This window comes from Pneumocystis jirovecii (genome assembly GCF_001477535.1).
Source record: "Pneumocystis jirovecii RU7 chromosome Unknown supercont1.18, whole genome shotgun sequence".
Taxonomy (NCBI): Eukaryota; Fungi; Ascomycota; class Pneumocystomycetes; order Pneumocystales; family Pneumocystaceae; genus Pneumocystis; species Pneumocystis jirovecii.
In genome coordinates, this window is record NW_017264792.1 from 16,968 (window position 1) to 43,338 (window position 26,371).

Here is a 26,371-nt window from a genome sequence, read left to right on the forward strand (position 1 = left end):
TTAAAAGAATGGTTTTAACAAGTTAATTGGAAGTTTTTCATAAGTTATATGATGTCACACCAGATAGGAAAAATTGAGCATCATTGGAATGATCCATCATCAAAAGTTTTCGAAAATATTTCTGTTATGCAAAATATATCATGCGATACATCATTTGAAAATATACCCACATCTGTTTTATCTAACACATCATTATGTTCTTCTGAAGTGCTTTGTAGTTATATAGAGCGTTTAATGCATATGCCATCAACGCATTCTTTACACTTGCATAATATGTTAATTAGTCGTATAAATCTTTATTTGATACCTTATTTAAAAACACTGGATAAAAAACAAACACTATGTCTTTTGACTGCAATGGAATATCTTTTTAAAGCACGAAATAAAGAATTGGCTAGAAAAAAAATTGTAGATACCATGATGCATAGTCATGATGGAGGAATTGCCCGCTGGGGAAGTAGTATACGAGCATTAATAGAAGGAGCTATTTTAGAATAGATTTATAAATATGTATTTTTAAAGTTTCGTTTTTTTTTTTTCTAAAAAATTTAATCTATATATATTTTATAAAACATTTTTGATTATTAAATATTAAAGTTTTTTAATTTAACTGTTTTTATGGAAATATTTTAATATATAATAATAAAAGTATTTCATCTGTTTTATATAACTGAAAAACATTGAAATATTTAATAATTTAAAATCTGAAATTGATTTTTTAATTGAAAATTCTAAATAAACATATTTTTATTAAAAAATGGATTACTGCATTTATTTAGTAATGTAAATTATAAGTCAACATAAATAATAATTATATTATATTTAAGGAGAAAAATAGAAAATATAGTGATTTTATTGCTTTCATATTTATTTGATTCTAAAATTTAATTAAAAATAACGATAAATGTTTCAAGTATTTTTCTGAAATAATATATATAATAAAACTCATAACTAGGTTTTAACATAAAACTTTAGATATCAATAATAAAGATATATGCATATATTTATGCTATATGTAATCGAATTATAAACTTTTACAAACATAGATTCTTAAAACCGCTAATATTTAATATAAACAAAAACCGTTTTTAATTATATTCAAATACAAATTCGAAAACGATTTTATTAATGAAATTTTCATTTTATCCAATCATCAAGCATTACCATTTATTATATATAATTCAGGTAGATCTTTTTTGGAAGATGATTTACTTTTTTTTTCCTGACCATTTTCAGTATCATCGTTAGGTTTTTCTAGTAGATCCTTCCAAAAAATAAGCAATTTCTCACTTCTTTCTTTAATAGAATATTTTTCATTAGCAGGTATATCAGGAAGTTGAATAATTCTTTTTAAAACTTTCCCTATTTTTGTAGTCTTAATAAAAATCAACTATATGCAAGCTAAACATCTAAAAAACTTACTCGTAAAATTGCAATATCAATTCCTTTAAATGTTTCTAATTTTTCTAATTGCTCACTTACTATAGGCATATCCTATAAACATTAATTTAACGTAACATAATAGATAAAACCTATACAGCTTCAGAAGGCACCTTCCCCGTAGCAAGCATTATTCTTTGTAATTTATGTCTCAAGAATAAAACTTGTTGTTTTTTCTGCTCCCATTTTACTTGTGATGACTGTTCAGAATAAATAGGATATTCCCCTGAATTAGAATTCCCATCTGAGATTCTATTCAACGCTTTTCGAGATTTAGAAGAGAGTGTTTTTTCCTATTAATTAGTTAAATATGGTTTTTTAATAATATTAAATAATACCTGATCGTTTGGCTTTATTTTATGTAAACTACCTTCAAGTTTCTTTTTTTTATTTTCACCTTTCCTAGAATCTGATTTTCTTTTTAACATATCCTTTTTTTTAATATCATCAATATCTCCGTTTTTTAAATCATTAGAATCATCGTCATTAACCTCTTCCTCATCATCTTCTACTTCATCTTCATCTTCCTCTTCATCTTCCTCCAATGCTTTATCATTTGTTTTAAATGATTGTTGAGCAAGTAAGTCTTCAACAGTAGGATTTGTTTTTGCAATTTCATAACTTTCTCGTATATCTCTTTTCGTTGTTTTTTTCGAAAGGAAATCATCAATCATTTCTGACGTTAGAGGCCTAATATCACTCTTGGTTGCCCATATACTAATTGATTATAAGTATACCATAGATATTATAGCAAAAAAATAATTGATACTTACTATTCAGGCGCTGGAAAAAATCTTACAAGCCAGTATTTGACCTCAGTACCATTTTTGCGTTTCTTAGAAACCGGTCGAGCATCCTTAACATCCTTAGGCACAACATCCTCCGGGAAAATCTATGTATATAGATTAATTTGTGTTACATATTACTGATTCATCTGCAAAGCAGAAATACCATCCCAGGCCACCAGGGGTATCCAGAAATCTTTGCTAAAACCAAATCTCCTACACTGTACCCTAAATCATCTTTATTTTGTCCTTTTGTCTTTAATAATTCCTTTTTATCAATTTTATTATTTAGAATTTCCGATTCCTGATTTTTCACTGTTAAAACTTCTGGCTCTTCAACAACCTCTGTAGACATTTCATTGTCACTCATTCTAACGTTCCTATTATTCTATTATTAGAATATTCTTCTTAAATATTTACTTTTTATATTTTTAATACCTAGTTTTTGTCTAATAATTACCCGTTTCTCTAGTTTCATAAAAGGGGGGGTTAGGTATAAAATTGAGTAAATATAATGAAGATACAACTTTCATATGTACTTTAATCTAAAACTGCATATTTTATGAACATAAAGAAGAAACTGTAGTTAAATTATTAATAAAATGTCTATTTAGTAATAGAGATTGAAATTGTAGTTTTTATGAAGAAAACGAATTTCGTTTTCAAGTATATAATTGAAATATTAATGAAATAATAAAAGGAAAAAAAATGAATTTAGTATAAATTTAAAAGAAATAAAAAAAACAAGCTATGAAATAAAGATTGTATAGTTTTTTAGGTCAAGAATTAAAAATATAAAAATGAACTAAGAAACAAACTTTGGGTTGCTTTTGAAAAAATATCAAGTTTTCATTAAAACATATACTATTTTATATTTTATTATAAAACATAAGGACATAAGAAAAATAAGGTTTATTTATGATTAATAACTGTTCAATACTGTACTATTAAAATTCGATATTTTAAGTTAAAAATATAAAGGTAATGATATATAATGTATTATAAATATTTTTAAATTATGTATTTATAAAATATCCCATTAATGATATATTTTTTCTTTATATATTTTTATATATTGAAAAAAGTATATCTTTTTACAAAAAATATCATAAAAACGAGTAATTAATTTAAGTTAAAATCTTATTAACCACGAAACAAATATTGAAAATATATGTATATTCTATTAAACTTTATATAAAAAATACTTATTGGCTTTTAATATCAGAAAGAAACCAAAAACATAATTTATATTAAAAAAAGATGAATGATTTAATAATTTTTTTTAAAAAAATATGATTACACAAATCCTTCAATTTCAAGGTCATAATTATTTTACACAAAGATTAATATTATCTTTATTAAGTGGAAAAACTATACGGATTGAAAAAATTCGTTCTAATGATCCGAATCCTGGTCTTCGAGGTATATATTTTCTATCCTAATTTAAGATTAACTTTAAATTTTTAGATTATGAAATTTCATTTCTTCGTTTATTAGAAGGGATTACAAATGGTTCACAAATTAATATTTCATATACAGGTAAGTTATTAGGAAATTGATTATTTATTATACAATTATATAAGAATTAACTTTTATAAGGCACAATCATTATATTTAAACCGGGTCAGATTTATGGAGGAAAATTTACTCATGATTGCGGAACATCGAGGTCAATAGGATATTTTCTTTTGCCATTAATTAATATTGCACCATTTTCAAAAATTCCATTTGATTTAACTTTTACTGGATTAACTGTTGATAACTATGATGTCAGTGTTGATATTATTCGGACAAATATTCTCCCAGTTATGCAAAAATTTGGAATAAATGATGGACTTGAGCTTCGAGTAATTTGTTTAGTTTTTTTCTTCATATTCTCATGTTATTTAGATTTTAAAACGAGGTTCTCCGCCACTTGGAGGAGGCGAAATTCATTTTACATGCCCATCTATTCGTACACTTTCTACCATTCATCTTTTATCACCAGGAAGAATAAAACGCATTCGTGGGATTGCATCATCTACGCGTGTATCACCTGCTATGGCCAATAGACTTGTCGAATCTGCAAGGAGTGTTCTAAATAGATTTATTCCTGATATATATATTTATACAGATGTTCGAAGAGGAAACGAATGTGGGAAATCTCCTGGGTTTTTTTTATCACTTGTTGCAGAATCAAATACAGGATCTTTATATACAAGCGAATTATTAGGAGAGTCAGGAGATATTCCTGAAGATATAGGTATTAATTGTGCTAGAGCTTTATTGTCACAAATCCAAAATGGAGGTAGTGTTGACAATGTAGCATGCAAATATGCTCTTCTTGGAATGGTGCTAGGATCAGAGGATGTTGGACGTATACGAATAAGTAATAAAATTGATGAACATTTAGTAGTATTTTTAAGAGATATTAAATTATTTTTTAAAGTAGAAATGCGATTTGTTCCAGATAAAAACGAAATAATAGTAAGTTGTAAAGGCATTGGATACACTAATTACAATAAAATGATTAATTAATTCGTATTTGAATTATAAAAATACTAAATTACACAACATTTGATGCAATATGTAATTTCTTAATAATATTATCAAAAATCTGACAGTAAAATTGCAACATTTATTTAAATATTTTTCTTGTAAAAATAACATTTAGTCTATTGAAGCCTTTTAACCTTACGTTTGTTAAAGTAATTATTATATTAAAAAGAACTTAGCTATTAGGACATAATACTAATATAAAATAAAAAGATACAGCAATGTTATATAATAGATTATTTATATTTTTAAAACCGAATTTTTTTGTACAGCGAAAGATTCTAGTCTTCGAAAAAACAAATTAAAGTTGGTGAAAGAATTAAAATAATTTTCATAATTGAGTTGGGGATTAAAATTTTGAATACATTTATTGCAATTTTTAAGTTATTTTTATTAATATTTTAAATAAACCATGTCGTCTAGATATCACTCACAGGCTCCAAATATGGACCAATATAAATACTCTGAAATATCTAACAAAGTTAGCAAAGCAGATCAAAGATTTGTTACTCGTCGAGATCATGAAGCAACAGGAGAACCTGAATCTCTCGCAGGACGAATTAGTGTAAAAGATATGGGTTCTCGTGCTTCTAAAAATACTCAGCCAGAAGATATTAAAAAAAAAGATACTGTAGTAGTAGATGATGAATTTGATCAGAAATATAAAAAAAAAGTATTATTAAGAAAAAAAAATATGTATTCTTCTATATTGGATACCACAGAAGATTTAGAAGGTCTTATATACCATCCGAAAACTAAAGAAACTCGAGAAACTTATGAAGCACTTTTAGCCTACGTTTATGAGTTTATTGGGGATCAAAGTCATGATATAGTAAGGAGCGCTAGTGATACCGTTCTGGAATTTTTAAAAGATGAAAATTTAAAAGACTATGATAGAAAAAAAGAGATTGATAAATTACTCGGAGTAAATATATCAAGTGAGAGATTTTCTCAATTAATTGCAATTGGAAAAAAAATAACAGATTATTCTTCTGAAGACTTCAAGGATATTGCTGATGATGATTATCAAGAACTTGATGAACAAAGGGTTGCTGTTATTTTTGATGATGATGAAAATGAAAATATGGATAACGAAATGGATGATGATGATCAAGAAGAATCTGACATAGATAGTGATGCGGAAAATAAAGAGAGCTACATAACTATTGTCAATGGGAAAACGAATAAATATTCCATAAATGAAGAAAATAAAGAAAAAGTTTTTGCTCATCAGATTGATTCATTTTGGTTACAAAGAATTATATCTGCACATTATAATGACCCGTATATTATTCATGAAAAAACTTCATCAGCTATTTCTTTTTTAGAATCAAATATTTCATTTGGACAGCTTGAAAATGAACTTATGGAGTTATTTGATTATGATAAATTTGAACTTGTAAAAATATTAACTAGGAATCGTGATACAATTGTATGGTGTATGCGTCTTTTACAGGCAACTGATCCTGAAGCTAAAAAAAAAATTGAAATTGAAATGAAATCAAAAGGTTATGAATGGATTTTGCGAGAACTCAAAGAAGACAGAGAAGCATTATCTTTGAAGCATTCAGAAAAATATGATCACAATATGGTGGACCATAGTCTACCAGAAAATATAGAAAAACAGTCATTTAAAGATATTTCTATTTCTCAAATTTCTGAAACTATACCTAAAAAAGTTCTTGATTTAGATTCACTTAAATTCTCTCAAGGAGCACATTTGATGTCAAATAAAAAATGTAAGTTGCCAGAAGGGTCTTTTAAGCGATCCAAAAAGGGCTATGAAGAAGTCCATGTCCCTCCTCCAAAAAAAGCGGCAACTAAAGATATAAAAACCGTTTTGATATCTGATATGCCTGAGTGGGTTCATCCTGTATTCGGAAACACTGAAAAACTGAATCCTATTCAAAGTAAGCTTTATCCTATGGCATTTGGAAAAGACGACAATTTACTTATTTGTGCACCAACAGGTGCAGGAAAAACAAATGTAGCTATGCTTTGTATTTTAAATGAGTTAAAAAAGCATCGTAATGAATCTACAGGAGAATTCAATAAGAATAATTTTAAAATTGTTTATATTGCACCATTAAAAGCTCTTGTACAGGAAATGGCTGGAAATTTTAGTTCTAGATTGTCTCATTATGGTATTCAAGTGGAAGAACTAACAGGAGATGCACAACTTACTAAAGCCCAAATATCCCAAGTTCAAGTAATTGTAACTACGCCAGAAAAATGGGATGTCATTACTAGAAAAGCTACTGAAGTGTCATATACTAATTTGGTTCGTTTAATAATTATTGATGAAATTCATTTACTTCATGATGATAGAGGACCTGTTTTAGAAGCCATTGTTGCTCGAACAATTCGAAAAACAGAACAAACATTTGAATCTATTCGTTTAATTGGACTTTCAGCTACTCTCCCTAATTATATGGATGTAGCTACGTTTTTGAAGGTAGATTTGGAACATGGTTTGTTTTATTTTGATAACTCATATCGTCCGTGCCCGCTAAAGCAAGAGTTTATTGGAATTACTGAAAAAAAAGCAATAAAAAGATTGCAGCTTATGAATGATATTACGTATGAAAAAGTGATGGAGCAAGCTAGAAAATTCCAAGTCTTAATTTTTGTTCATTCACGCAAAGAAACTGCTAAAACTGCGAAATTTATTCGAGATAAATGTTTAGAAGAAGAAACTATTGGGCAAATTTTGCATCCAGATGCAGCAACAAGAGAAATTCTTCAATCAGAAGCAAAGGAAGTTAGCGACACGAATTTAAAAGATATCCTTCCTTATGGACTTGGTATTCATCATGCTGGCATGACTCGTGCTGATCGGAAATCTGCTGAAGAACTTTTTGCAGCAGGTCATATTAAAGTTTTAGTTAGTACATCTACTTTAGCGTGGGGTGTTAACCTTCCTGCACATGCTGTTATTATTAAAGGAACTCAAGTTTATTCCCCAGAAAAAGGTCGTTGGGTAGAATTATCACCTCAAGATGTTCTTCAAATGTTAGGTAGGGCTGGAAGACCACAATATGACTCCTATGGTGAAGGTATAATTATTACATCACACCCAGAGCTTCAATATTATTTGAGTTTGCTTAATCAACAGTTACCAATAGAAAGTCAATTTATTAGTAAAATTGTTGATAATTTAAATGCAGAAATTGTCCTTGGAACCGTAAGGAATAGAGACGAAGCTGCTCAGTGGCTCGGATATACTTATTTGTAAGTCCTTAGTTATAATTTTTATTTAATATTATATAGATATATTCGAATGTTGCGATCACCCGTAATATATAATGTTGGTGCAGACTATGCAGACGATTTGGATTTAGAACAAAAACGGATTGACCTTATTCATTCAGCTGCATTATTGTTAGATAAACACAATTTAATAAAATATGATAAAAAAACAGGAGATTTTCAAACAACCGAAATAGGAAGAATCGCTTCTCATTATTATATCACATATGAATCTATGGCTACATATAATCAGTATCTTAGACCCACATTATCGTATATTGAGCTTTTTCGTCTATTTTGTCTTTCAGATGAATTTAAGTATATTCCAGTGAGAGAAGAAGAAAAGTTAGAGCTTCAGAAATTACTTAGTAGGGTTCCCATTCCTATTAAAGAAGGTGTTGAGGAAGCATCTGCAAAAATTAATACACTGTTGCAAGCTTATATATCTAGATTAAAACTTGAAGGTTTTGCTTTAATTTCTGACATGATTTATGTTACTCAATCAGCAAAAAGAATTTTAAGGGCCATTTTTGATATTTGTTTAAAAAGGGGGTGGGCACAAGTTGCTAAATTAGCTCTTGATATGTGTAAAATGGTTGAAAAATGCATGTGGCCAACTATGACGCCTTTAAGGCAGTTTAAAGTATGTCCTTTAGAAGTTATCCGTAAAGTTGAACGGAAGGATCTGCCGTGGAGTAGATATTTTGATTTAGATCCTCATGAACTTGGTGAGTTAATAAGTGTACCGAAAGCTGGGAAATTGGTTCATAAACTTATTCAGCATTTTCCAAGACTAGAACTACAAGTACATGTTCAACCGATTGTACGATCTTTGTTAAGAGTGAATTTAACAATTATTCCTCAGTTTGAATGGGATCATGAAATACACAGTTTTAGTGAACTTTTTTGGATTATAGCTGAAGATGTAAATGGAGAACAGATTCTTTTTCATGACCAGTTTATATTGAAGGAAAAATATTCAAAAGATGAACATTATGTTGAATTCACAGTTCCAATATCTGAGCCAATACCGCCAAATTATTTTATTACTATAATTTCAGATCGATGGATGCATTCTGAAACAAAACTTTCTGTAGCATTTAAACATTTAATTCTTCCAGAAAAAATACCTCCGTATACGCCTTTACTTGATTTACAGCCACTTCCTATTGCTGCTGTTCGTAAACCAGAGTTTATTAAACTTTATTCATCATATTTCCAACATTTTAATAAAATTCAAACTCAAGTGTTTAATACATTATTTACTACTGACGAGAATGTTTTTGTAGGTGCACCTACAGGCAGTGGAAAAACAACATGTGCTGAATTTGCTTTAATAAGGCATTGGTTAAAAGAAAATTCTGGAAGAGCTGTATATATTGCTCCGTTTCAAGAACTTGTTGATGAAAGATATAATGATTGGAGTATCAAATTCAAGATTATGGATAATCATAAAGAAATAATTAAATTGACAGGAGAAACTAGTGAAGATCTTAAATTATTACAAAAGGCTGATTTAGTTCTTGCAACCCCAGTTCAATGGGATGTTTTGTCCCGTAGATGGAAACAGCGTAAAAATATTCAAACAATTGAATTGTTTATTGCGGATGAAATTCATGCTGTTGGCGGCCATTTAGGACCTGTTTATGAAGTTATTGTATCGCGAATGCGATATATTGCTGCTCAAACTGAAAATAAAATTCGGATTATTGCCTTGGGGCTTTCGTTAGCTAATGCTAGAGAACTAGGAGAATGGATAGGCATAAATCAGCATTGCATATATAACTTTAATCCAAAAGATCGACCTAGGCCCCTTGAAGTAACTATGCAGTCATTTACAATTCCTCATTTTGCATCGTTAATGATAGCAATGACAAAACCATTATATTTAATCCTATTAACATTGTCACATGATTTTTCAGCTATAATATTTGTTCCAAGTCGAAAACAATGTCTTAACATATCTCTTGATATTTTAACGTATTGTAATTCCAGTGGTAATGAAAATAGATTTTTATTGTCAACATCTGATGATATCATGACACATATTGGAAAAGTTAAAGATGAAGTATTAGCAAACTGTTTATCTCATGGAATAGGATATTATCATGAAGCACTTAGCAAATCAGATAAAGATATTGTCATATCGCTTTACAGGTTTAAAGCTATTCAAATTCTTTTTGTTTCAAGAGATGTAGCATATTCAGTGGGAGTTACTGCACATATGGTTGTTGTAATGGGTACACAGTATTTTGAAGGAAGAGAACATAGATATATTGATTATCCAATTAGTGAAATATTACAGATGTTAGGATATGCATACCAGCCAAATCAAGATGGAATTAGTAAAGCAGTTATAATGGTTCCTGCTGTAAAAAAAGAATATTATAAAAAATTTTTAAGTGAAGCATTGCCAATTGAAAGTCATCTTCAAATATTTACACATGACGCATTTGTTACAGAAATAGCTACATCCACAATTGAGAATAAGCAAGAAGCAGTAGATTGGCTTACTTGGTCATATATGTACCGTCGTTTAGTTGCTAATCCAGGATTTTATGGACTTCAGGATATTTCTCACGAATCACTTAGTAGTTATTTATCTGATTTAGTAGAAACTACTTTAAATGATTTAATGGAAAAGAAAATTATTTTGATTGAAGATGACTTCTATGTTACACCTTTAAATCTAGCAATGATTGCGAGCTATTATAATCTTACATATGTTACTGTCGAAACTATGGCTTTAAGTTTAACATCTAAAACTAAAATGAAAGGTTTATTAGAAGTTGTTACTGCTGCTGCAGAATTTGAAACAATACCTATTCGTAGACATGAAGATGTAGTATTACGGCGTATTTATGAAAGAGTTCCCGTAAAGCTTCAAAATCAAGATTTCGATTCTCCTTCTTTTAAGGCATTTATATTATTACAAGGTATTTAATATATATGTGTATATGTATATGTATTTTCTGATATATATTAGCACATTTTTCCCGTTTCCAACTCCCTATTGACTTGGTAGCGGATCAAGTATTAGTATTGCAGAAAATTATGAATCTTCTTAGTGCGTGTGTTGATGTTATGTCATCAGAAGGTTATTTGAATTCTAGCTATCCAATGGAATTATCACAAATGTAAGGCATTTATTTATATTACTTTTTTTAAAATTATTTTTCTAAATTTTTAGGTGTGTACAAGCTGTATGGGACCGTGATAGTCCATTAAAACAAGTACCACATTTTACTGAAGATGTAATTAAAAGATGTATGGATGCAGGGTAAATTGAAAATTCTTAAATATATTAAATTTATTCCTTATTAGATTGGAATCTATATATGATTTAGGTGAATTTTTAGCTGATGCTTCTGATGATTCTAGAAACAAACTTTTAGAAATGGGAGCAAAAGAAATGCGTGATGTAGCTAACTTTATTAATAGTTATCCATCAATAGATATTGTATTTGAATTAGATAACCCAGAATCCATTACTGCTGGGTGTCAAACAGCTATTAATATTACTCTTACAAGAGAAATGGAAGAAATTAATACTTTAGTTTATGCCCCATTTTTTCCTACATCAAAAAATGAACATTGGTGGATTGTAATTGGTGATGGAATATCTTTATTAGCTATTAAAAAGGTTACCTTACAAAAGACTTTATCAGTTAAACTTGAATTTGTTCCCCCAAATGCAGGGAAATACGAATATACTTTATCATGTTTTAGTGATTCTTATGTTGGAGTAGATCAAGATATAAAAGTGGATATAGTTGTTGCTGAAAGAAAAAAAGATAATGAAATGGAAGAATAAATGTGCATAAATGGTTTTAAATATTTAAGTTTAGAAATGTTTTTATTATAGTTTTTTGGTAAAGTTTTAAAATATTTTCATTAGTTTTTTAAAAATTACATATTAGCATATTTTTTATTAATGTAAATATAGTGTTACTATTGGAGTAATTATATTAACTTAAGTATAGTTACCTAGTTTTTATATATAATAGATTATTTATTATAAATAGTTGAATATATTGTAAAATATTATTACTTTTTATTATTCAAATGTAATTTTTCCGCTCAAATTTAGATCTTTTGGAAACTCTTAATCGCAACATTAAAAATTAAAATTTTATTTATAAAACATGGTTGAGTCTATTCTTAGGATGTCTAATGACTCTGATATAGGGTAAGAAGTAGTATAATATTTTTTTATTTAATTTTATAATTTCAATATATATTTAATTGATACTTAACAAGTTTCATGATTAATTCTATAGATTATTATGTTTTAATTAAGAAAATTTTATTTCATTAAGGCTTATCCTTTTTGATATTGTAAATTTTTTTATAAAAATTTACTTATTTAGAATTAATATTAACATTTTTTAGAACTAGGTTAAAAGAAAATATTACATTTATTGTTTTTGGAGCTTCAGGAGATTTAGCAAACAAAAAAATTGTATAAATCCTTCAATTAATTACTTATTTATATATTAATCCTTTTTTAAGTTTCCTGCTTTATTTGAACTTGTAAATAATATACTTGGTATTTTTTTTTAACAATAATAGTATCAAAATAACCTTATACCTAAAAATATTCGTATAGTCGGATATGCTAGGACCGAAATGAGCAATCATGAATTTCATTCTAGATTTTCTCAATATATAAAAACTTCAACTTTAAAAAGCGATATAGTTTTTAAAGAATTTAAAAGTATATGTACGTATATCAGTGGGAAATATGATAGTTGTGATGGATTTAAAAAACTTTTGTTACATATTAAAGAAATTGAAGGTAAATTTTATGATTAATTATTTGATTTAATAAATTTTATAGATAAATGCCAAAAACAAAATAGGATTTTTTATATGGCTCTCCCTCCTAATGTTTTTAATTCAGTTTCTTACTATATAAAGGATCTTCTTTATCCAGGATCAGGTGTTGCTAGGTTAATAGTTGAGAAGCCATTTGGAAAAGATTTTGAAAGTAGCAAAAAACTCCAAAAAGCTCTTGCATGTTTATGGGCTGAAAATGAAATTTTTCGAATTGATCATTATCTTGGCAAAGAAATGGTTAAAAATCTTTTTATAATGCGGTTTACAAATCTTTTTTTGAGTAGATTGTGGAATAAACATTATATATCAAATATTCAAGTATAAAAGTAAAATAGTGTTTTATTTGATTAATTAAATATAGATTATATTTAAAGAACCGTTTGGAGCAGAGGGACGTGGAGGATATTTTAATGAATTTGGAATTATTAGAGACGTAATGCAAAATCGTATGAATTTTAGAATTTTTTAAAATTTTCTTAATATTATAGACTTATTGCAAATATTGGTTATTTTAACAATGGAAGAACCTTTTTCTTTTTTACCCTCTGATATTCGCTATAAAAAAATAAAAATTCTTCAAGATATATTTGTTATTGATCCTAGAAATGTTATTATTGGTCAATATACAAAATCAGAGGATGGATCTAAACCTGGTTATATTGATGAAGACGGCGTACCTAAGGATTCTCGTTGTCCTACGTTCGCTGCGCTAACTCTATTCATTAATAATGAGGTTTGGGATTCTATCCCGTTTATCTTAATTGCTGGTAAAGGTATTTTTTATTTGAATTAATGTTTGAAAAGTTATATATTGACATAGTTTTAGCATTAGATGAACAAAAGGTTGAAGTTCGTATTCAATATAAGGATATTAATAGTAAAATATTTAAAGATATTTTACGAAATGAACTAATTATATCTATACAACCAAATGAAGGGTATATATATTTTCCTAATATTAAACAAGTATTAATACTTATTAGTGTTCATATGAAAATCAATTCTAAGTATCCTGGATTAGATATGCATTCTGTTCCCGCTGAACTAGATTTTATATATAAAAATAAATTTCCAAATGTGAGAATCTCTGAAGCATATGAGACATTACTATTAGATGTTATAAAAGGGTAACTAAAATTTCTTTAGATTTTTTTATATTTAATTATTTATAGTGATCAAACAAATTTTGTATGTAATGATGAATTAGAGGAATCATGGAGAATATTTACACCACTTTTACATTATTTAGATAACAATAATGATATTATACCTATTCTTTATCCGTATGGTAGCAAAGGTCCGAAAGAGCTTAATGATTATATTAAAAATCATAGTTGTAAATTATGTTTGTATTATTATTTAATATTTATTAATAACTAAAATCATGAACAGAAACCGTATTTTATTTTTGACTACATAAATAAGCATAAGTGCTTTTATTTAAACATTAAATTTTACTATATTTAAATTTTTAATATGGATTTAATTTTTAATAAAATCATGATCTAATGATTTTTTTCTTTATAATTTACAATGAAGTCACGAATTTGAAACTAAATATTTTTGTATACAATCTTAACTCATTCAAAATAATGTTTAGAATAAATTCAAAGATTCTGTTGTAATTTTAGTCATTAGATATAAAATCATTAATTTTTTTTTTTTGAGTAAAATAGCATAAATGACATATATATAGAGATGTTATGTTATGTGAAATATCTGTTGATTCTGATACTATATTATTCATTGGCCACCATATAGGAGATATAACAGTTTTGCATATATGACATGATTTTGTTAATTTTTTTATAGTTAAATATTGCTCTTTAATTCTAAGATTTTTTAGTTCTTCTAATTTAATTGCAATAGTCAAGGGAGTAGTATGTCCAAAATAAACATCTGTATCACTTCGCTTATTTCCGATTTTTGTAGGAATCATAGATGTTTTATAGTTCTCAACATAAACTTTGATCGCATACTATACCTCTGTTAACAAGTATGCAAAATATGAGGAAATTACTTTATTCAATTCATAATCATATTCATTAATGTTATGAACTACTGTTTTTTTCATGTTATGGTTAGGACACCATATAGCAGCGGTCATAACTCCATATTCTCCACAAAATTTTATGGTTATAGCATTATCTTTCCTTGAACCCTTTACTAAAGCTATATCAAATCCAATAATATATCCTGCATTGATTGCGCATGTCACATGTACTGGAATATGACAGATATGACATAATGCACATGCTCCTTGATTTTTTTTACATATAGAACATACCTAAATAATATTATAAAATCATTTGATATGTATAAAACTTACTTGTTGCCATCTAGCTAATGAAATAGCACCAATTCCCTCTATAGGCTGAAAAGTAGATGGATAAGTAAATTTAAGTTCTGGGATCCAAACAGCGCAAACAACATGCGCCCAGTTATTTCCTGATGTTTGTTTAAGAGCTTCTCTAAATAAAGAATTTGAATCAGATGATGAATTATTATGAACTGAACAAAGTACACATTTATAATTCTAAAAAAATTAGTATTATATCTTTTTAAGGAAAATGATACAGTAGAAACTACAGGAGCTTTATCATTAATACACATATCACAATTCCATGAATTAGAATCGACTGAAACTCCATAACAAGCTAAAAATGTCAGTAATAGTAGTTTTAAAAAATTATATACTTTTATGAACTATAAGTTCACATGTTCTACATCTATAGAGCATGGATTTTGGTTCAAAAAGTTTGCAAACACGGCATAATGTAGTAAAATTTTCTTTTGAAATCAATGTATCATCCATATCTTTTTTTGAATATTTTACTTCATTTTTTAAACGACGTCTTTTCCCTAAACCACTCTTGTCATTATTTTCTTCTGTTTTTTCTTTTTCTTCAAAAACAACTTGTTCTTTTAAAAGTTCTTCTTCAAACTTTTTTTTTCTCCAACGTGCACCAGGTTCTGATAATTTCCTAGCAATTTCCTCAGGTGGCTCCCAGCGTACACTATATTTCCTCCATAATTCCCCGCATCTTTGACAAAGTGCAGTAACTACATTTTTATCGGAAATAACAGAGCCACCTGGAGCACGTTTCCAAAGTCGACTTTCAGTTATAGAACAAAATTTACAAATAAAGCTCTTTTGTCTTAATATAGCTTTTTCAGAACTATATGCACTATCATCACTGCTGTCTGCTATATCTTCTGTCAAATATAAAGAAGAGTCTAATACTGATCTATTGTGATTTGATGAGAATAGCTTCTCTTCTTTCTTACGACGACCCGAATAATTTCCCCATATATTCCTTCCTGATGCTGTTTTTTTCCAGAAATAATAAAATCTAATTACTTGTGACAAAGACTTTGTTGGAATTTCATTAGCAACTAAATATAATTCACTGCCATACTGAGAAACAGCATTCTCAAACTGTTGTAATTCAAGAGTATTAAATTCAGGTATATTAAGGTGTCCTCTAGTTAAAGATGATAAACTTGAAATAGCAGCAGTTATATCAAAGTGATTTTTATAAAGAGTAGTTAATACCATATCTTGAAAATCTGTAGAAAAAGGAGGTAAAGAAAGTTTTTCGGCTATATGTCTTACTTTATCAAGATAAGTATCTATTAAATTATCTGGAATATTTTCTGGTTTTGAAAATAACTTTATACTTGTGTCATCATTTCCTCTTAAAACTAAAAAAAGTTAGAATTAATATATATATAAATATAAAGAATAACCATATTTACTACTCTTCTTAATAGAAAATGAACAGTTTTTATTAAATACTGATTTTGAATTAGATGATTCAAAAGAATGAGTAGAATTACTTGTTTTTGTATTATTATCAGGTTTAGTTAGTGAATCGATCTGTTCTGATATTTCGTCTTCTGAAATACTAGAATATTTATAAATGTGTTTGCCTTTTTTCCTTTTTCGTGTATCTGTTGGAGTTCGTAGTTTATCTATTAAGGTCCCATTTTGTTCTGGAATAACTGCCTGATGTTTACTACCAATTCTAGATGCAGCTCTAGGATAAATTCTGTCATCATAATCTAATACATCTTCCACATTACAATGTATTCCTAAATATCTATATGGCCATAATTTAGTAATTGCCTTTTGTTGTTCAGTTGGCTGTTTATAAATCTTTTTTTCATCCATTTGACTACAATCAATGGACTCTAAAGTATTGGACGATGTTGATGATGTCACGTCAGATAAATCAGGATTATCTTCGGTTTCATTATTATTATCGTTTTCTATATTTTTTGAATTAATACTTTTTGACAGTCTTTCTGGGAAAATTTTTGGATTTTTATTAGCTTCTATGCGACGACGTTCAGCTCTAGAACAAGGAGTACAAGTCCATGCAAATCCTTTTGAGGGTTTTTTAAGTAATGGAGGTTTAACACAATACATATGATAGTCATCATGACAAACAGCACATCTAATGGATTTTGTACTTTTTATATGTTAATTTTAGCTATAAAATGACTAGAAATACCTTAAACACCAGTTTCCACAACGTTTACAACCTCTGTGCTGCATTGCTAATTCTTTCCCTCGCCCACTTTCTACAATCACATATTTCCACTGTTGCTTAAGAACTTCTTTTACTCTATCTGGAACGTTTGTTACTTTATGAGTAGGTATAACCTCATAATAACGATGTATATAACGATCAAAAAGTCTATCATAATAAAAAGAATTTGGTGTTTTTCGATATTCATCATGGTCCTCTATTTCATCTTTATGAAATATTTTACATTTCCCTCTATAAGCCGATAAAGGACATATATCAGAGTGCATGGAAGCAAATAACTGGCGAGAATCATTCATTTTTTTCTGAACATCTCTGGGTCTATAAAACCAATTTACACGAATCGCATTAATAGAACCATTAGGATCATTATTCATTGAAGTAAATTCCATAATTCTTGCAAGATAATATGGTTCCCCAGGTGGCTCTGAAACTAAATAAATAGTATCTAAATTAATTAAATAAAAACTTGAAAGCTTATTAAAAATACCATTGCGATAAAGAATTGATCCATCCGTCAACGTACAAGTAAGTTCTTTTTGGCCATTTTTTTGCATATAATTTATTTTATGAATCCTAGCAATATGATTTACTTTATCTGTATTTCTTCTTTTTCGTCTAGTAGTAGATAACTTCTGTGAGTTTATAAAAGATTTATTTTCTTCTGAACTATTTTCCGTTGGATGCTTTCCTTCAATGTTATAATCAATCATTTCGTCGTATGATTTTCTAGACCGTGCTTTAAGTCTTGTAGAATATTGTAATAAGTTTTCAGATGATACTTCTTTCATGGATTTTGAAATGAAAAAGATATTTTTTATAAGTATGGTAAATGTTTTGACTTTTTTTAATATTAGTCTGCTGTTTTGTTTTTTTTTAGTTTTTTAAAGATCTAAAAGTGATTAATTTTTTAATTTAAAAACTTAGGATAAAAAATATGGTTAAATTCAATAATATATTAATAGAAAAATAAATAAAATTGTTATTGTTATTATATATAATGAATTATTATAAATATATAGTTACATAATAATATATAGTTACATAATAATTTAAATTATACAATATGTATTTAAATTAAAAAGATAAGTGAAAAAGTATATAATTAATAATGTTTTTTATTTATAAAAGAGAAAATGATATGAGTTTTATATTAAATAAGTAGCCGTTTTAATGATTATATATGTATATGTATTATATATATTATTTAATAGTAATAAAATGTATTAATTCTAATTTTAATTTAAAATGTTAGAAATTTTATAAAGAATAAATTAAGATTAAATTTATTTTTATTTTTTAGTTTTATATTTTATCTTAATTTTTTTTATAATTTATTTTATATTTTATCTTTATGTTAATATTTTTAAAATAGTAAATATATAATAAATTAAATTAATAAACTTTAAAAATATAAATTTATAATAAATATTTTTTTGAAAAAACTTAAAAAATATTTTTTTAACTTTTATAATTTAAAGTATAAATTTTATATTTTTAAAATTCAATAAAATATTTAACTCATATAAATTATATAATCATATAATTATAAGAACGACTAATATTTTTAGAAATTAATCTTTTAGTTATTAAATATATATAAATATATATTTAAAAGATAAAACTTATTTAAAATATTTATTATAAATACAATTTTAGCTAAATTTTGAAACTTATAGAAAACTTTTTTATTTATATTCTTTAAAAAAACTATTCCAAGCATACAAATAATACTAGTAAGTTAAATAGTAACTTAAAATAAGTTACAGAAAAAAACCATACTAAGAAAACTAATGCCTTCTGGCGGACTCGAACCACCGACCTTTCGCTTACTAGGCGAATATTATAACCCCTAAACTAAGAAGGCATTATTTTAAGTTGCCCTTAAATATCTATTAAAATAGATTTTAAATTATTATAAAAATTTGTAAAAAATTTATAAAAATTAAAAATATTTAAATGCTAAAATATTATAAAGAATCATTAAAATTAATAAAAAGTGTATATATAAAACTGCAAATAGCTTAATATAACCATTAAATAGAGACATTTGTAAAATAAATATATAATTAATAAAGTTGAAAAGATATTTTACAATAAGTTTATCAAGTACCATTTTTAACACTTGGATATATTGTTAAAATTTAGTTATTTTTAAAATAAGAAATGCAATTTATATTCTAACTTGAATTATAAAATAGTCTTGAAATATTCGTTATTAACAATTTTAAACCGTAAAATTATACATCAAACAATAATCATATAAAAATCCAAAGCCAATTATTTAATTTGTATAATTCAGAATATTAATATTAAAAAATATTCTTTAAGAATATTTTGTTTTTAAAATAAAAACAAAATCTATATATTCTTTCATAGCATCTTCGTTGGATTTTCCTTCACAATAAATTTAGGAAGTTATAGTATAAAAACATATTTTCACCTTTTTCTTCATTCCATGCATCCCTTTGAAAAAAGTTAACATTGAAAAAAGAAAAATTAAATTAATTACCATTTATATTTTTCCTAAATTTATCAGAATATTATATTAAACAAAGAATATTACCTTAGGGTTAAAAATACTCGGCTTTTTTTTATTATTATCTCCTTCAGTAGCTAGAATAAATAAATAAAAAGAAACATTACCTTATATTTATATATTACCCTGTTTATACCTAGATTATATAAAAGTATAGTCAGAAAAATTAATAATCAATTAATATTTTTATGCTAATATATACTTACAGTGCATAAAGCTTAAACACAATTAGATAAACATTTACCACCTTAAAAATTTACCTTTAGAAGTTCTGTATCAGAGGGTTTTGACGATAAATTTTTAACCTAAGAAATACTGTTCTTAAATAGATAAAAAAACAAAATATAAAATACACTTTCTGCTGCTTTTTTGAATTCATTAATAAGTTCCATTTTCTAAACTAATATTTTCTGAAATGATTGTTTTAACTTTATCAATTGATAGAATTAAAAACCGTTAAAAAAATATAAAAATTTTCTATTTAAAATATTTATATAACATAAATTTATAAATACTTTTTTCTATTATTTTACAGATATATATTAATTTTATTAAAATAAAAACTAAATTTACTTATTGCTTATTTTATTTATTTATTAGATAAATATTTTTCAAAAATTTACGTATTTTACAGTATTCAAGTTAAAATCAAAAGCATGTTAAAAACATAGTACAAAAGTCTTCTATTCATAGTTTTTCTTTATATATGATTTATTTATTTATTTTTATTTAATATTTTTATCAATTTTCATCTAAGTTCACCTAGTTGACCGTCAAGAAACTTATTTTTATATTTAAATATTGAAAAAAATATACTTTTTTTTAAAAAAAGTGCATACTTGATTTAAATATGAGTTGGTAATAAAATGCTTTATTAAATGAATGGAAGTTAACACAACACAGGAAAGGATTTCAAAAAGCCGTAGCAAGAGTAATTATCTTATAAATATATTATTTAATTAATAAACGAATAAATAGGCACCTCAGCAAGTTAAAGGAAAGCTGAACATTGGGGAAAACACTGTAGATCAGGTTTATATGGAAATAGAGTCTCAATTTAGAGGACTTGAGCAGAAATTGAGAAAATTATCTAATAATGCTAAAAGGTATATTGAAGCTGTTTCTGGTATGCCTTATATAAATACTTCACATGTTTAGTGATAAATAGATGTTTTAAATTACCAGCTTCAATTTTCAGAGGTCATTGAAGAAATTTATAAACCAATTACAGGAAAAGTAGCAGAGACAGAAAATCCATTTTCTGAAGAATATAATGATGGTAAAATACATAAATTTCACTATACATTTATTAATAACAATTTTCAGCGATCAAGGCCACTGAAGGATATCAAATTATTGTTAAAGAGCTTCAAGAAACGCTTACTCCAGAACTAGAAATGATAGAACTACGAATAATTAAGCCTACCAATGAATTATTATCGATTGTTAATTCAATATATAAAATAACAGAAAAGCGAGAAAGGAAACGCTTGGATTATGATCGTCACAGAGCTAACTTAAAAAAACTTCAAGATAAAAAAGAAAAAACTCTAAAAGATGAAAGAGCTCTTTATAATGCAGAAAACATGCTCGAGCAGAGTACTCAAGAATATGAATATTACAATAATTTATTGAAAGAAGAACTTCCGATGCTTTTTGATTTAGAGAGTAGTTTTATTCGGCCAGTGTTTCAAAATTTTTATTACATGCAGCTTAATATATATTATACCCTTTATGAGAAAATGAAACATATTAACATTAGCTATTTTGATTTTGATAAAGAAATTATTGAAGGGTTTGAAGCAAAACGCGGCAATATTCAAGAAATAACAGAAAATCTTGGTATTGTAAGATTTACACTGAATAGAAGATGTTAGTAATATAAAATTATTGATTTAGTTAACGTTTTTAGCTCGATGTATTTCTGATTCTGAAAGCTCTAAAATATATAAATCAGCTCCTACAATATCTCAAACAGAATCAAATACACATTCTGATGGATTACCTCCTTACTCTGAGATACTTGATTCACGTGCTTTTGAAACAAATTATAGAAACAATACTATTGAAAAAGTAATACCTCCATCTCTTCCAAGTAAACCAAATGCATTTAAAACAAAAAAATATGCAGTAGCATTGTATGATTATAAGGCACAAGTGAATTTGCTATAAACGTTTTTTTCACTATTTAATTTTTTTAGGAAGAAGGGGATCTTTCTTTTAGTGCAGGAGATAAAATTGAAATTATAAAAAGAACAGAGAATACAAATGTATATATTATATATATGATAATTTTAAAATTTTAATATATATTAGGATTGGTGGGTCGGAAAATTGAATGGTGTTGAAGGAGTATTTCCAGGTAATTATACAGTACTAGAATAATTATAAATTATTTTTTACTATTTTTTAACTACGGTGCTTGAAAAGAAAAAAATACTTTATAACAATTTTAAACAAAATCTTTCCATTACAAACATGTTATTTGATTATTGACTATATTTTAAATTCTATTTACGTTCAAAAATATGATTTTAATTAAACTCAGTTAAAATTAAATATCAATCTAAATAACTACAAGTTGTAGTTTATAATATTTCTTAAACCATTGCATTTTACTTTAATGTTAATATATAATAAAAAAGTAGTATAAATTATAAATTTATTATAATTCTATATCAATTTAATATTTTGACACATCAAAATATACTAGTTTTTTATATTTAAATAATAATTTATAAAATTAATATATGTATTATAATTAATATTTATAATAAGATATAAAAAATAAATGATTAAAATAATATAATAAATATATGTATAAAATATATAACTATTATAGATAATTCTTTTTTTAACATTTAAATTTATTTAAATTGATTATTTAAAAATTCCACAAAATTCTCTTGAATTTTATTTTTATTAGATGCTTGTATTCTATTAAGATTAATAAACTGGTGTCTTATACGCTGTAATTTTGGTAATGTAATAACATTACTTGGTAATATAATATTCTATAAAACATAAATATATATAGTTATTTATTTAATATACTTGATTTATTGAAGCAACTTTCACTTCTGATCCTGGTCCATTAATCCTTTGGTTTTGAATAATCATATTTATAATTTCATGTGTCGCCTTGTCTAATTCAAATAAATAATCAGACGCCGGTACTGATTTCTAAAAACATTAATTTCTTTTCCAATTAAATCCCCTCCTCTATTTATCAATTTACCGCAACAGTAGATGCATTGGGTCGGATGGTTTTTGTACTAGATATAATTTCCCAAATACGGTCAACCGGACAAAATTCATCTGAATAAAATACTGTAAACAATGGAGAATCCCATCTTACCATTGAATTGGGTTCTTCGTATCTCATCACAAGCTCTTCGAATCTGACTTTATAAAAATATATTGCAATAATTAATAAATCTTACATGTCCTGAGAATATCCTAATAGCCCTCTAGAACGATTCCATTCCCTACATATATCAATCGGCGTTCCACAATGAATCTTAAAACATAAGTAACAATATTTTGTTTCATAATGTTCTACCACACAATGAGGAGTAGCATTATTTTTAGCCTCACAAAAGAGTTGGTATCGGTAACCTTTAATATAATTCATTCCATCACACAATATCACTGTATTTTTATTCAAATTTCTTTCAACTGCTGAATACATAGTAGCTCTTGCTGTTTTTTCAAGTGTTGCATCTAAAATTATATTAAAAGATCCACTTTCCAATGTTTAAAAAGTACTCCCATAGACATTCTTCTTAATACCAAGTGACTCATCATTTATTAAAACAAGATTAAATGGTGGTACTCTTTTATCCATATTTATCTTATCAGAAAGTGCCTTTTTAAGCTCTAAAGCTCTCTGTGTTTTTCCTGAAGAAGGATATCCTAAAAATACATATATAAGAAAATATAAAGCATAATTATTGAATATAAAAACCTGTAAAAATAATTAATGGCATAATTAAATTATAAAACACAGCTTTTTGTCTTAAAAATCTGTTGTTAATATCGTTATCTTAATATTCTTCGAAGAGGTTACTATGACAACTATTGAAAAAACAGTCTATGAGTTCTTTCTCTAAGTTAAGAAATGAAAAAAATATATAACTACAGTACTTTTTAGTATTTCTTACTTCTTTACATATTAAAAATGTACATTTATGAGCATAAGAGTATTTATTTTCTTTTTAAACGCTCAACCCATTCTCGTTTTTCAATATTTTATCTCCACCGTTCAATCACCGATCCAAAAATGCATTGTTTTATGCATGAAAAAACGCGAAAATAGATCCCTTAAATCACAAACAGCTCCCTTTCAGCTTACTAAAGCACGCAAAAGAGATGTTTAACATCTACCTATCTTTAGGTATATAAAAATATATCCAAAACTCATAAAGTCTTTCAAATACAAAAAAATGTCATAATAATAAATAAAATAATATATAAAAGTCAAAAATAACAACTACTCAAAGGATTAAACGTTTTTCAAAAACCTACATTATCGTAAAGTTGATTACCTAATCATTGTATTTTATGATCGATACTTTTAACTTTCGCTATAAATTAAATCTTCGTTTAAAAAAAATATTAATAAATAGGCTATTTTGAAAGAAAAAATACTCTTATTAGTAAGTTATTATGTTTTTTAAAGAAAGATCTACGTCCTTTTGGAGATGTACGGAACTTGAATGGTTATTTCCAAAGCCATGGTCACTTAAAACAAATACATACCGAGGATTCCTTCAAACATGTCAAAGACCGTCTTCTACACTTTGGTTGCATCAAAATATTGGTAGTCCTGTTAAAGAGAGGGTCCGGGAAATAACACGTGGAGCTTCTTTTGTAAATACACGATTTAATCCAAGGAAAGCAGCAATGACGTTGGTAAGTTATCATTTTAATTTTTAAAGCCAAATATAAAGATAAACTAACATTTGATCAAGACACCGCGTGCAGTCAAGCGACTTAAAGAACTCCTGAATCAACCACAACCAAAAATGATAAGAATTGGCACAAAACAAAGAGGTTGTGCTGGTTTATCATATTTACTTGAATACGTAGATAAACCAGGGAAATTTGATGAAACAGTAATCCAAGACGGTTAGTTTGTTTTTTCACATTATTTTCTTGTGGTAATTTGTCTTTAGGAGTGACTATTCTTATTGATAATCGTGCATTATTTACTATTATTGGTAGCAAAATGGATTGGATCGAGGATCGGCTTACTGCACGATTTGTATTTGATAACCCTAATGCAACAAGTACATGTGGTAAGAAGGCGTATTTGTTTGTTTAATCATACTTTATTTTAATTGTTATAGGGTGTCAGCAAAGTTTTTCAGTCAACTAGTATATATGAATATTATGATTATAACCAATACACGTATAAGGATTTTATGTTTTTTTGAAAATTTAAAAACAAATGGGCATGCTCAGACAATTATATTCCCTCATTGCATATCTCTTAACGCACTACTCTCTTGACATAAACAAAGTTAATTTTGTCATAATAGACTATTCATCACTTCAAAACCAATTAATAAAATGTATAATTACTTGCATTATAATAAAAATACATTCTTAATAAACACAAATTTATTTATCTTTATTATTACCAATTCCGATACCTAAAAATTTATTAATTCTCAAACTTGTATAGTTTTGCTCTCTTAAATACTTCTTTGTCTAACTTCACACTTGTATATATACACTAAAACTATTTTTTAGCCCTTAATAAGCATAAGTTTTACATTATTTTAAAAACTAAAAAACTTTTTTAGATCCCATGTTAGTACCAGTATTTAAAATTATATCACACTTATAAAATTTTTATAAATATAATACATCTATTTTATATTTATCTCTTATAAATACTTATATAAAACCCTCTAGTTTCTTTATTTGTCCTTAGAAATGAATTATCATATCCTTTATTCTAAACTCTATCTTAACCCCCATACTATCCATATGCAAATATACATCTCTTATTCATTATATTCCCATATTATTATACTGTAAGTTTTATCAGATTTAACTCTAAAATAATATGTATATCTATGAATAAAAATATTCACTAAAACTTATCACATACATATTCTATTCATAACACTAATCCTAAACACAAAACTACTTTCACTATATTTACTATACTTATATCTTATATAGCAAAAACCTAATAAAAACATATTATATATATTACTATTTCTTTAATAATATATATATATACTAATTTCTTTAAATAAAAGTACGGATTAAACCGCAAGTTAATTACATACTTATAAGAATTACTAAGAACTGAGAGAATCAAATTAGATAGAGATAGCGCATAAATAGCATAAAATATATACAGAACACTCTGAATCGGTACAGCTTAGGCCCATCGGTGCATTAGCGCACACATT

General features: G+C 26.4%; 11 protein-coding genes and 1 non-coding gene across 12 annotated transcripts; 6 read left to right on the forward strand and 6 right to left on the reverse strand.

Annotated features, from left to right (window-relative positions):
* Positions 1–51: 51 nt before the first annotated feature.
* Positions 52–498, forward strand: T551_03519 (uncharacterized protein; the record flags this gene model as incomplete). The annotated part of the gene is made up of 1 exon (XM_018375782.1): positions 52–498. One exon carries the CDS (start codon positions 52–54, stop codon positions 496–498), a length of 447 nt encoding a protein of 148 aa, XP_018227922.1.
* Positions 499–1,153: 655 nt separating this feature from the next.
* T551_03520 (uncharacterized protein) lies at positions 1,154–2,595 on the reverse strand (the record flags this gene model as incomplete). The annotated part of the gene is made up of 6 exons (XM_018375783.1): positions 1,154–1,375; positions 1,423–1,494; positions 1,539–1,733; positions 1,779–2,157; positions 2,214–2,332; positions 2,392–2,595. The coding sequence occupies 6 exons, from the start codon at positions 2,593–2,595 to the stop codon at positions 1,154–1,156; spliced, it is 1,191 nt and encodes a 396-aa protein (XP_018227923.1).
* A 922-nt stretch (positions 2,596–3,517) lies between these two features.
* Positions 3,518–4,742, forward strand: T551_03521 (18S rRNA biogenesis protein RCL1; the record flags this gene model as incomplete). The annotated part of the gene is made up of 4 exons (XM_018375784.1): positions 3,518–3,647; positions 3,693–3,764; positions 3,825–4,072; positions 4,116–4,742. The coding sequence occupies 4 exons, from the start codon at positions 3,518–3,520 to the stop codon at positions 4,740–4,742; spliced, it is 1,077 nt and encodes a 358-aa protein (XP_018227924.1).
* A 430-nt stretch (positions 4,743–5,172) lies between these two features.
* Positions 5,173–11,823, forward strand: T551_03522 (ATP-dependent RNA helicase BRR2; the record flags this gene model as incomplete). The annotated part of the gene is made up of 5 exons (XM_018375785.1): positions 5,173–7,991; positions 8,031–10,945; positions 10,996–11,146; positions 11,200–11,289; positions 11,334–11,823. The coding sequence occupies 5 exons, from the start codon at positions 5,173–5,175 to the stop codon at positions 11,821–11,823; spliced, it is 6,465 nt and encodes a 2,154-aa protein (XP_018227925.1).
* Positions 11,824–12,154: 331 nt separating this feature from the next.
* Positions 12,155–14,228, forward strand: T551_03523 (glucose-6-phosphate dehydrogenase; the record flags this gene model as incomplete). Its single annotated transcript, XM_018375786.1, has 10 exons — positions 12,155–12,198; positions 12,402–12,471; positions 12,522–12,542; positions 12,582–12,807; positions 12,850–13,166; positions 13,210–13,294; positions 13,337–13,621; positions 13,675–13,786; positions 13,832–13,975; positions 14,021–14,228. 10 exons carry the CDS (start codon positions 12,155–12,157, stop codon positions 14,226–14,228), a joined length of 1,512 nt encoding a protein of 503 aa, XP_018227926.1.
* A 247-nt stretch (positions 14,229–14,475) lies between these two features.
* On the reverse strand, positions 14,476–18,192 carry T551_03524 (DNA-binding E3 ubiquitin-protein ligase SNT2; the record flags this gene model as incomplete). The annotated part of the gene is made up of 8 exons (XM_018375787.1): positions 14,476–14,826; positions 14,869–15,135; positions 15,178–15,384; positions 15,426–15,505; positions 15,546–16,553; positions 16,599–17,323; positions 17,366–17,849; positions 17,892–18,192. 8 exons carry the CDS (start codon positions 18,190–18,192, stop codon positions 14,476–14,478), a joined length of 3,423 nt encoding a protein of 1,140 aa, XP_018227927.1.
* Positions 18,193–19,195: 1,003 nt separating this feature from the next.
* Positions 19,196–19,268, reverse strand: T551_05048. The gene has a single exon. It is a non-coding gene; the product is annotated as a tRNA-Thr (tRNA).
* A 459-nt stretch (positions 19,269–19,727) lies between these two features.
* T551_03525 (long-chain fatty acid transporter ACB1) lies at positions 19,728–20,332 on the reverse strand (the record flags this gene model as incomplete). Its single annotated transcript, XM_018375788.1, has 8 exons — positions 19,728–19,798; positions 19,845–19,867; positions 19,914–19,927; positions 19,968–20,017; positions 20,066–20,076; positions 20,147–20,157; positions 20,201–20,245; positions 20,294–20,332. 8 exons carry the CDS (start codon positions 20,330–20,332, stop codon positions 19,728–19,730), a joined length of 264 nt encoding a protein of 87 aa, XP_018227928.1.
* Positions 20,333–20,790: 458 nt separating this feature from the next.
* T551_03526 (uncharacterized protein) lies at positions 20,791–22,325 on the forward strand (the record flags this gene model as incomplete). The annotated part of the gene is made up of 8 exons (XM_018375789.1): positions 20,791–20,798; positions 20,844–20,871; positions 20,919–21,066; positions 21,109–21,219; positions 21,267–21,812; positions 21,853–22,097; positions 22,142–22,210; positions 22,257–22,325. 8 exons carry the CDS (start codon positions 20,791–20,793, stop codon positions 22,323–22,325), a joined length of 1,224 nt encoding a protein of 407 aa, XP_018227929.1.
* Positions 22,326–22,807: 482 nt separating this feature from the next.
* T551_03527 (uncharacterized protein) lies at positions 22,808–23,929 on the reverse strand (the record flags this gene model as incomplete). The annotated part of the gene is made up of 7 exons (XM_018375790.1): positions 22,808–22,954; positions 22,995–23,123; positions 23,179–23,341; positions 23,384–23,460; positions 23,503–23,663; positions 23,709–23,855; positions 23,908–23,929. The coding sequence occupies 7 exons, from the start codon at positions 23,927–23,929 to the stop codon at positions 22,808–22,810; spliced, it is 846 nt and encodes a 281-aa protein (XP_018227930.1).
* Positions 23,930–24,608: 679 nt separating this feature from the next.
* On the forward strand, positions 24,609–25,320 carry T551_03528 (Fe-binding Fe/S cluster assembly protein ISA1; the record flags this gene model as incomplete). Its single annotated transcript, XM_018375791.1, has 4 exons — positions 24,609–24,854; positions 24,914–25,070; positions 25,118–25,240; positions 25,292–25,320. 4 exons carry the CDS (start codon positions 24,609–24,611, stop codon positions 25,318–25,320), a joined length of 555 nt encoding a protein of 184 aa, XP_018227931.1.
* Positions 25,321–25,442: 122 nt separating this feature from the next.
* On the reverse strand, positions 25,443–26,350 carry T551_03529 (uncharacterized protein; the record flags this gene model as incomplete). The annotated part of the gene is given in 13 exon segments (XM_018375792.1): positions 25,443–25,484; positions 25,527–25,549; positions 25,586–25,597; positions 25,648–25,666; positions 25,743–25,787; positions 25,815–25,833; positions 25,856–25,905; positions 25,931–25,953; positions 25,984–26,006; positions 26,078–26,105; positions 26,116–26,142; positions 26,246–26,264; positions 26,318–26,350. The coding sequence occupies 13 exon segments, from the start codon at positions 26,348–26,350 to the stop codon at positions 25,443–25,445; spliced, it is 363 nt and encodes a 120-aa protein (XP_018227932.1).
* Between the last annotated feature and the right edge of the window lie 21 nt (positions 26,351–26,371).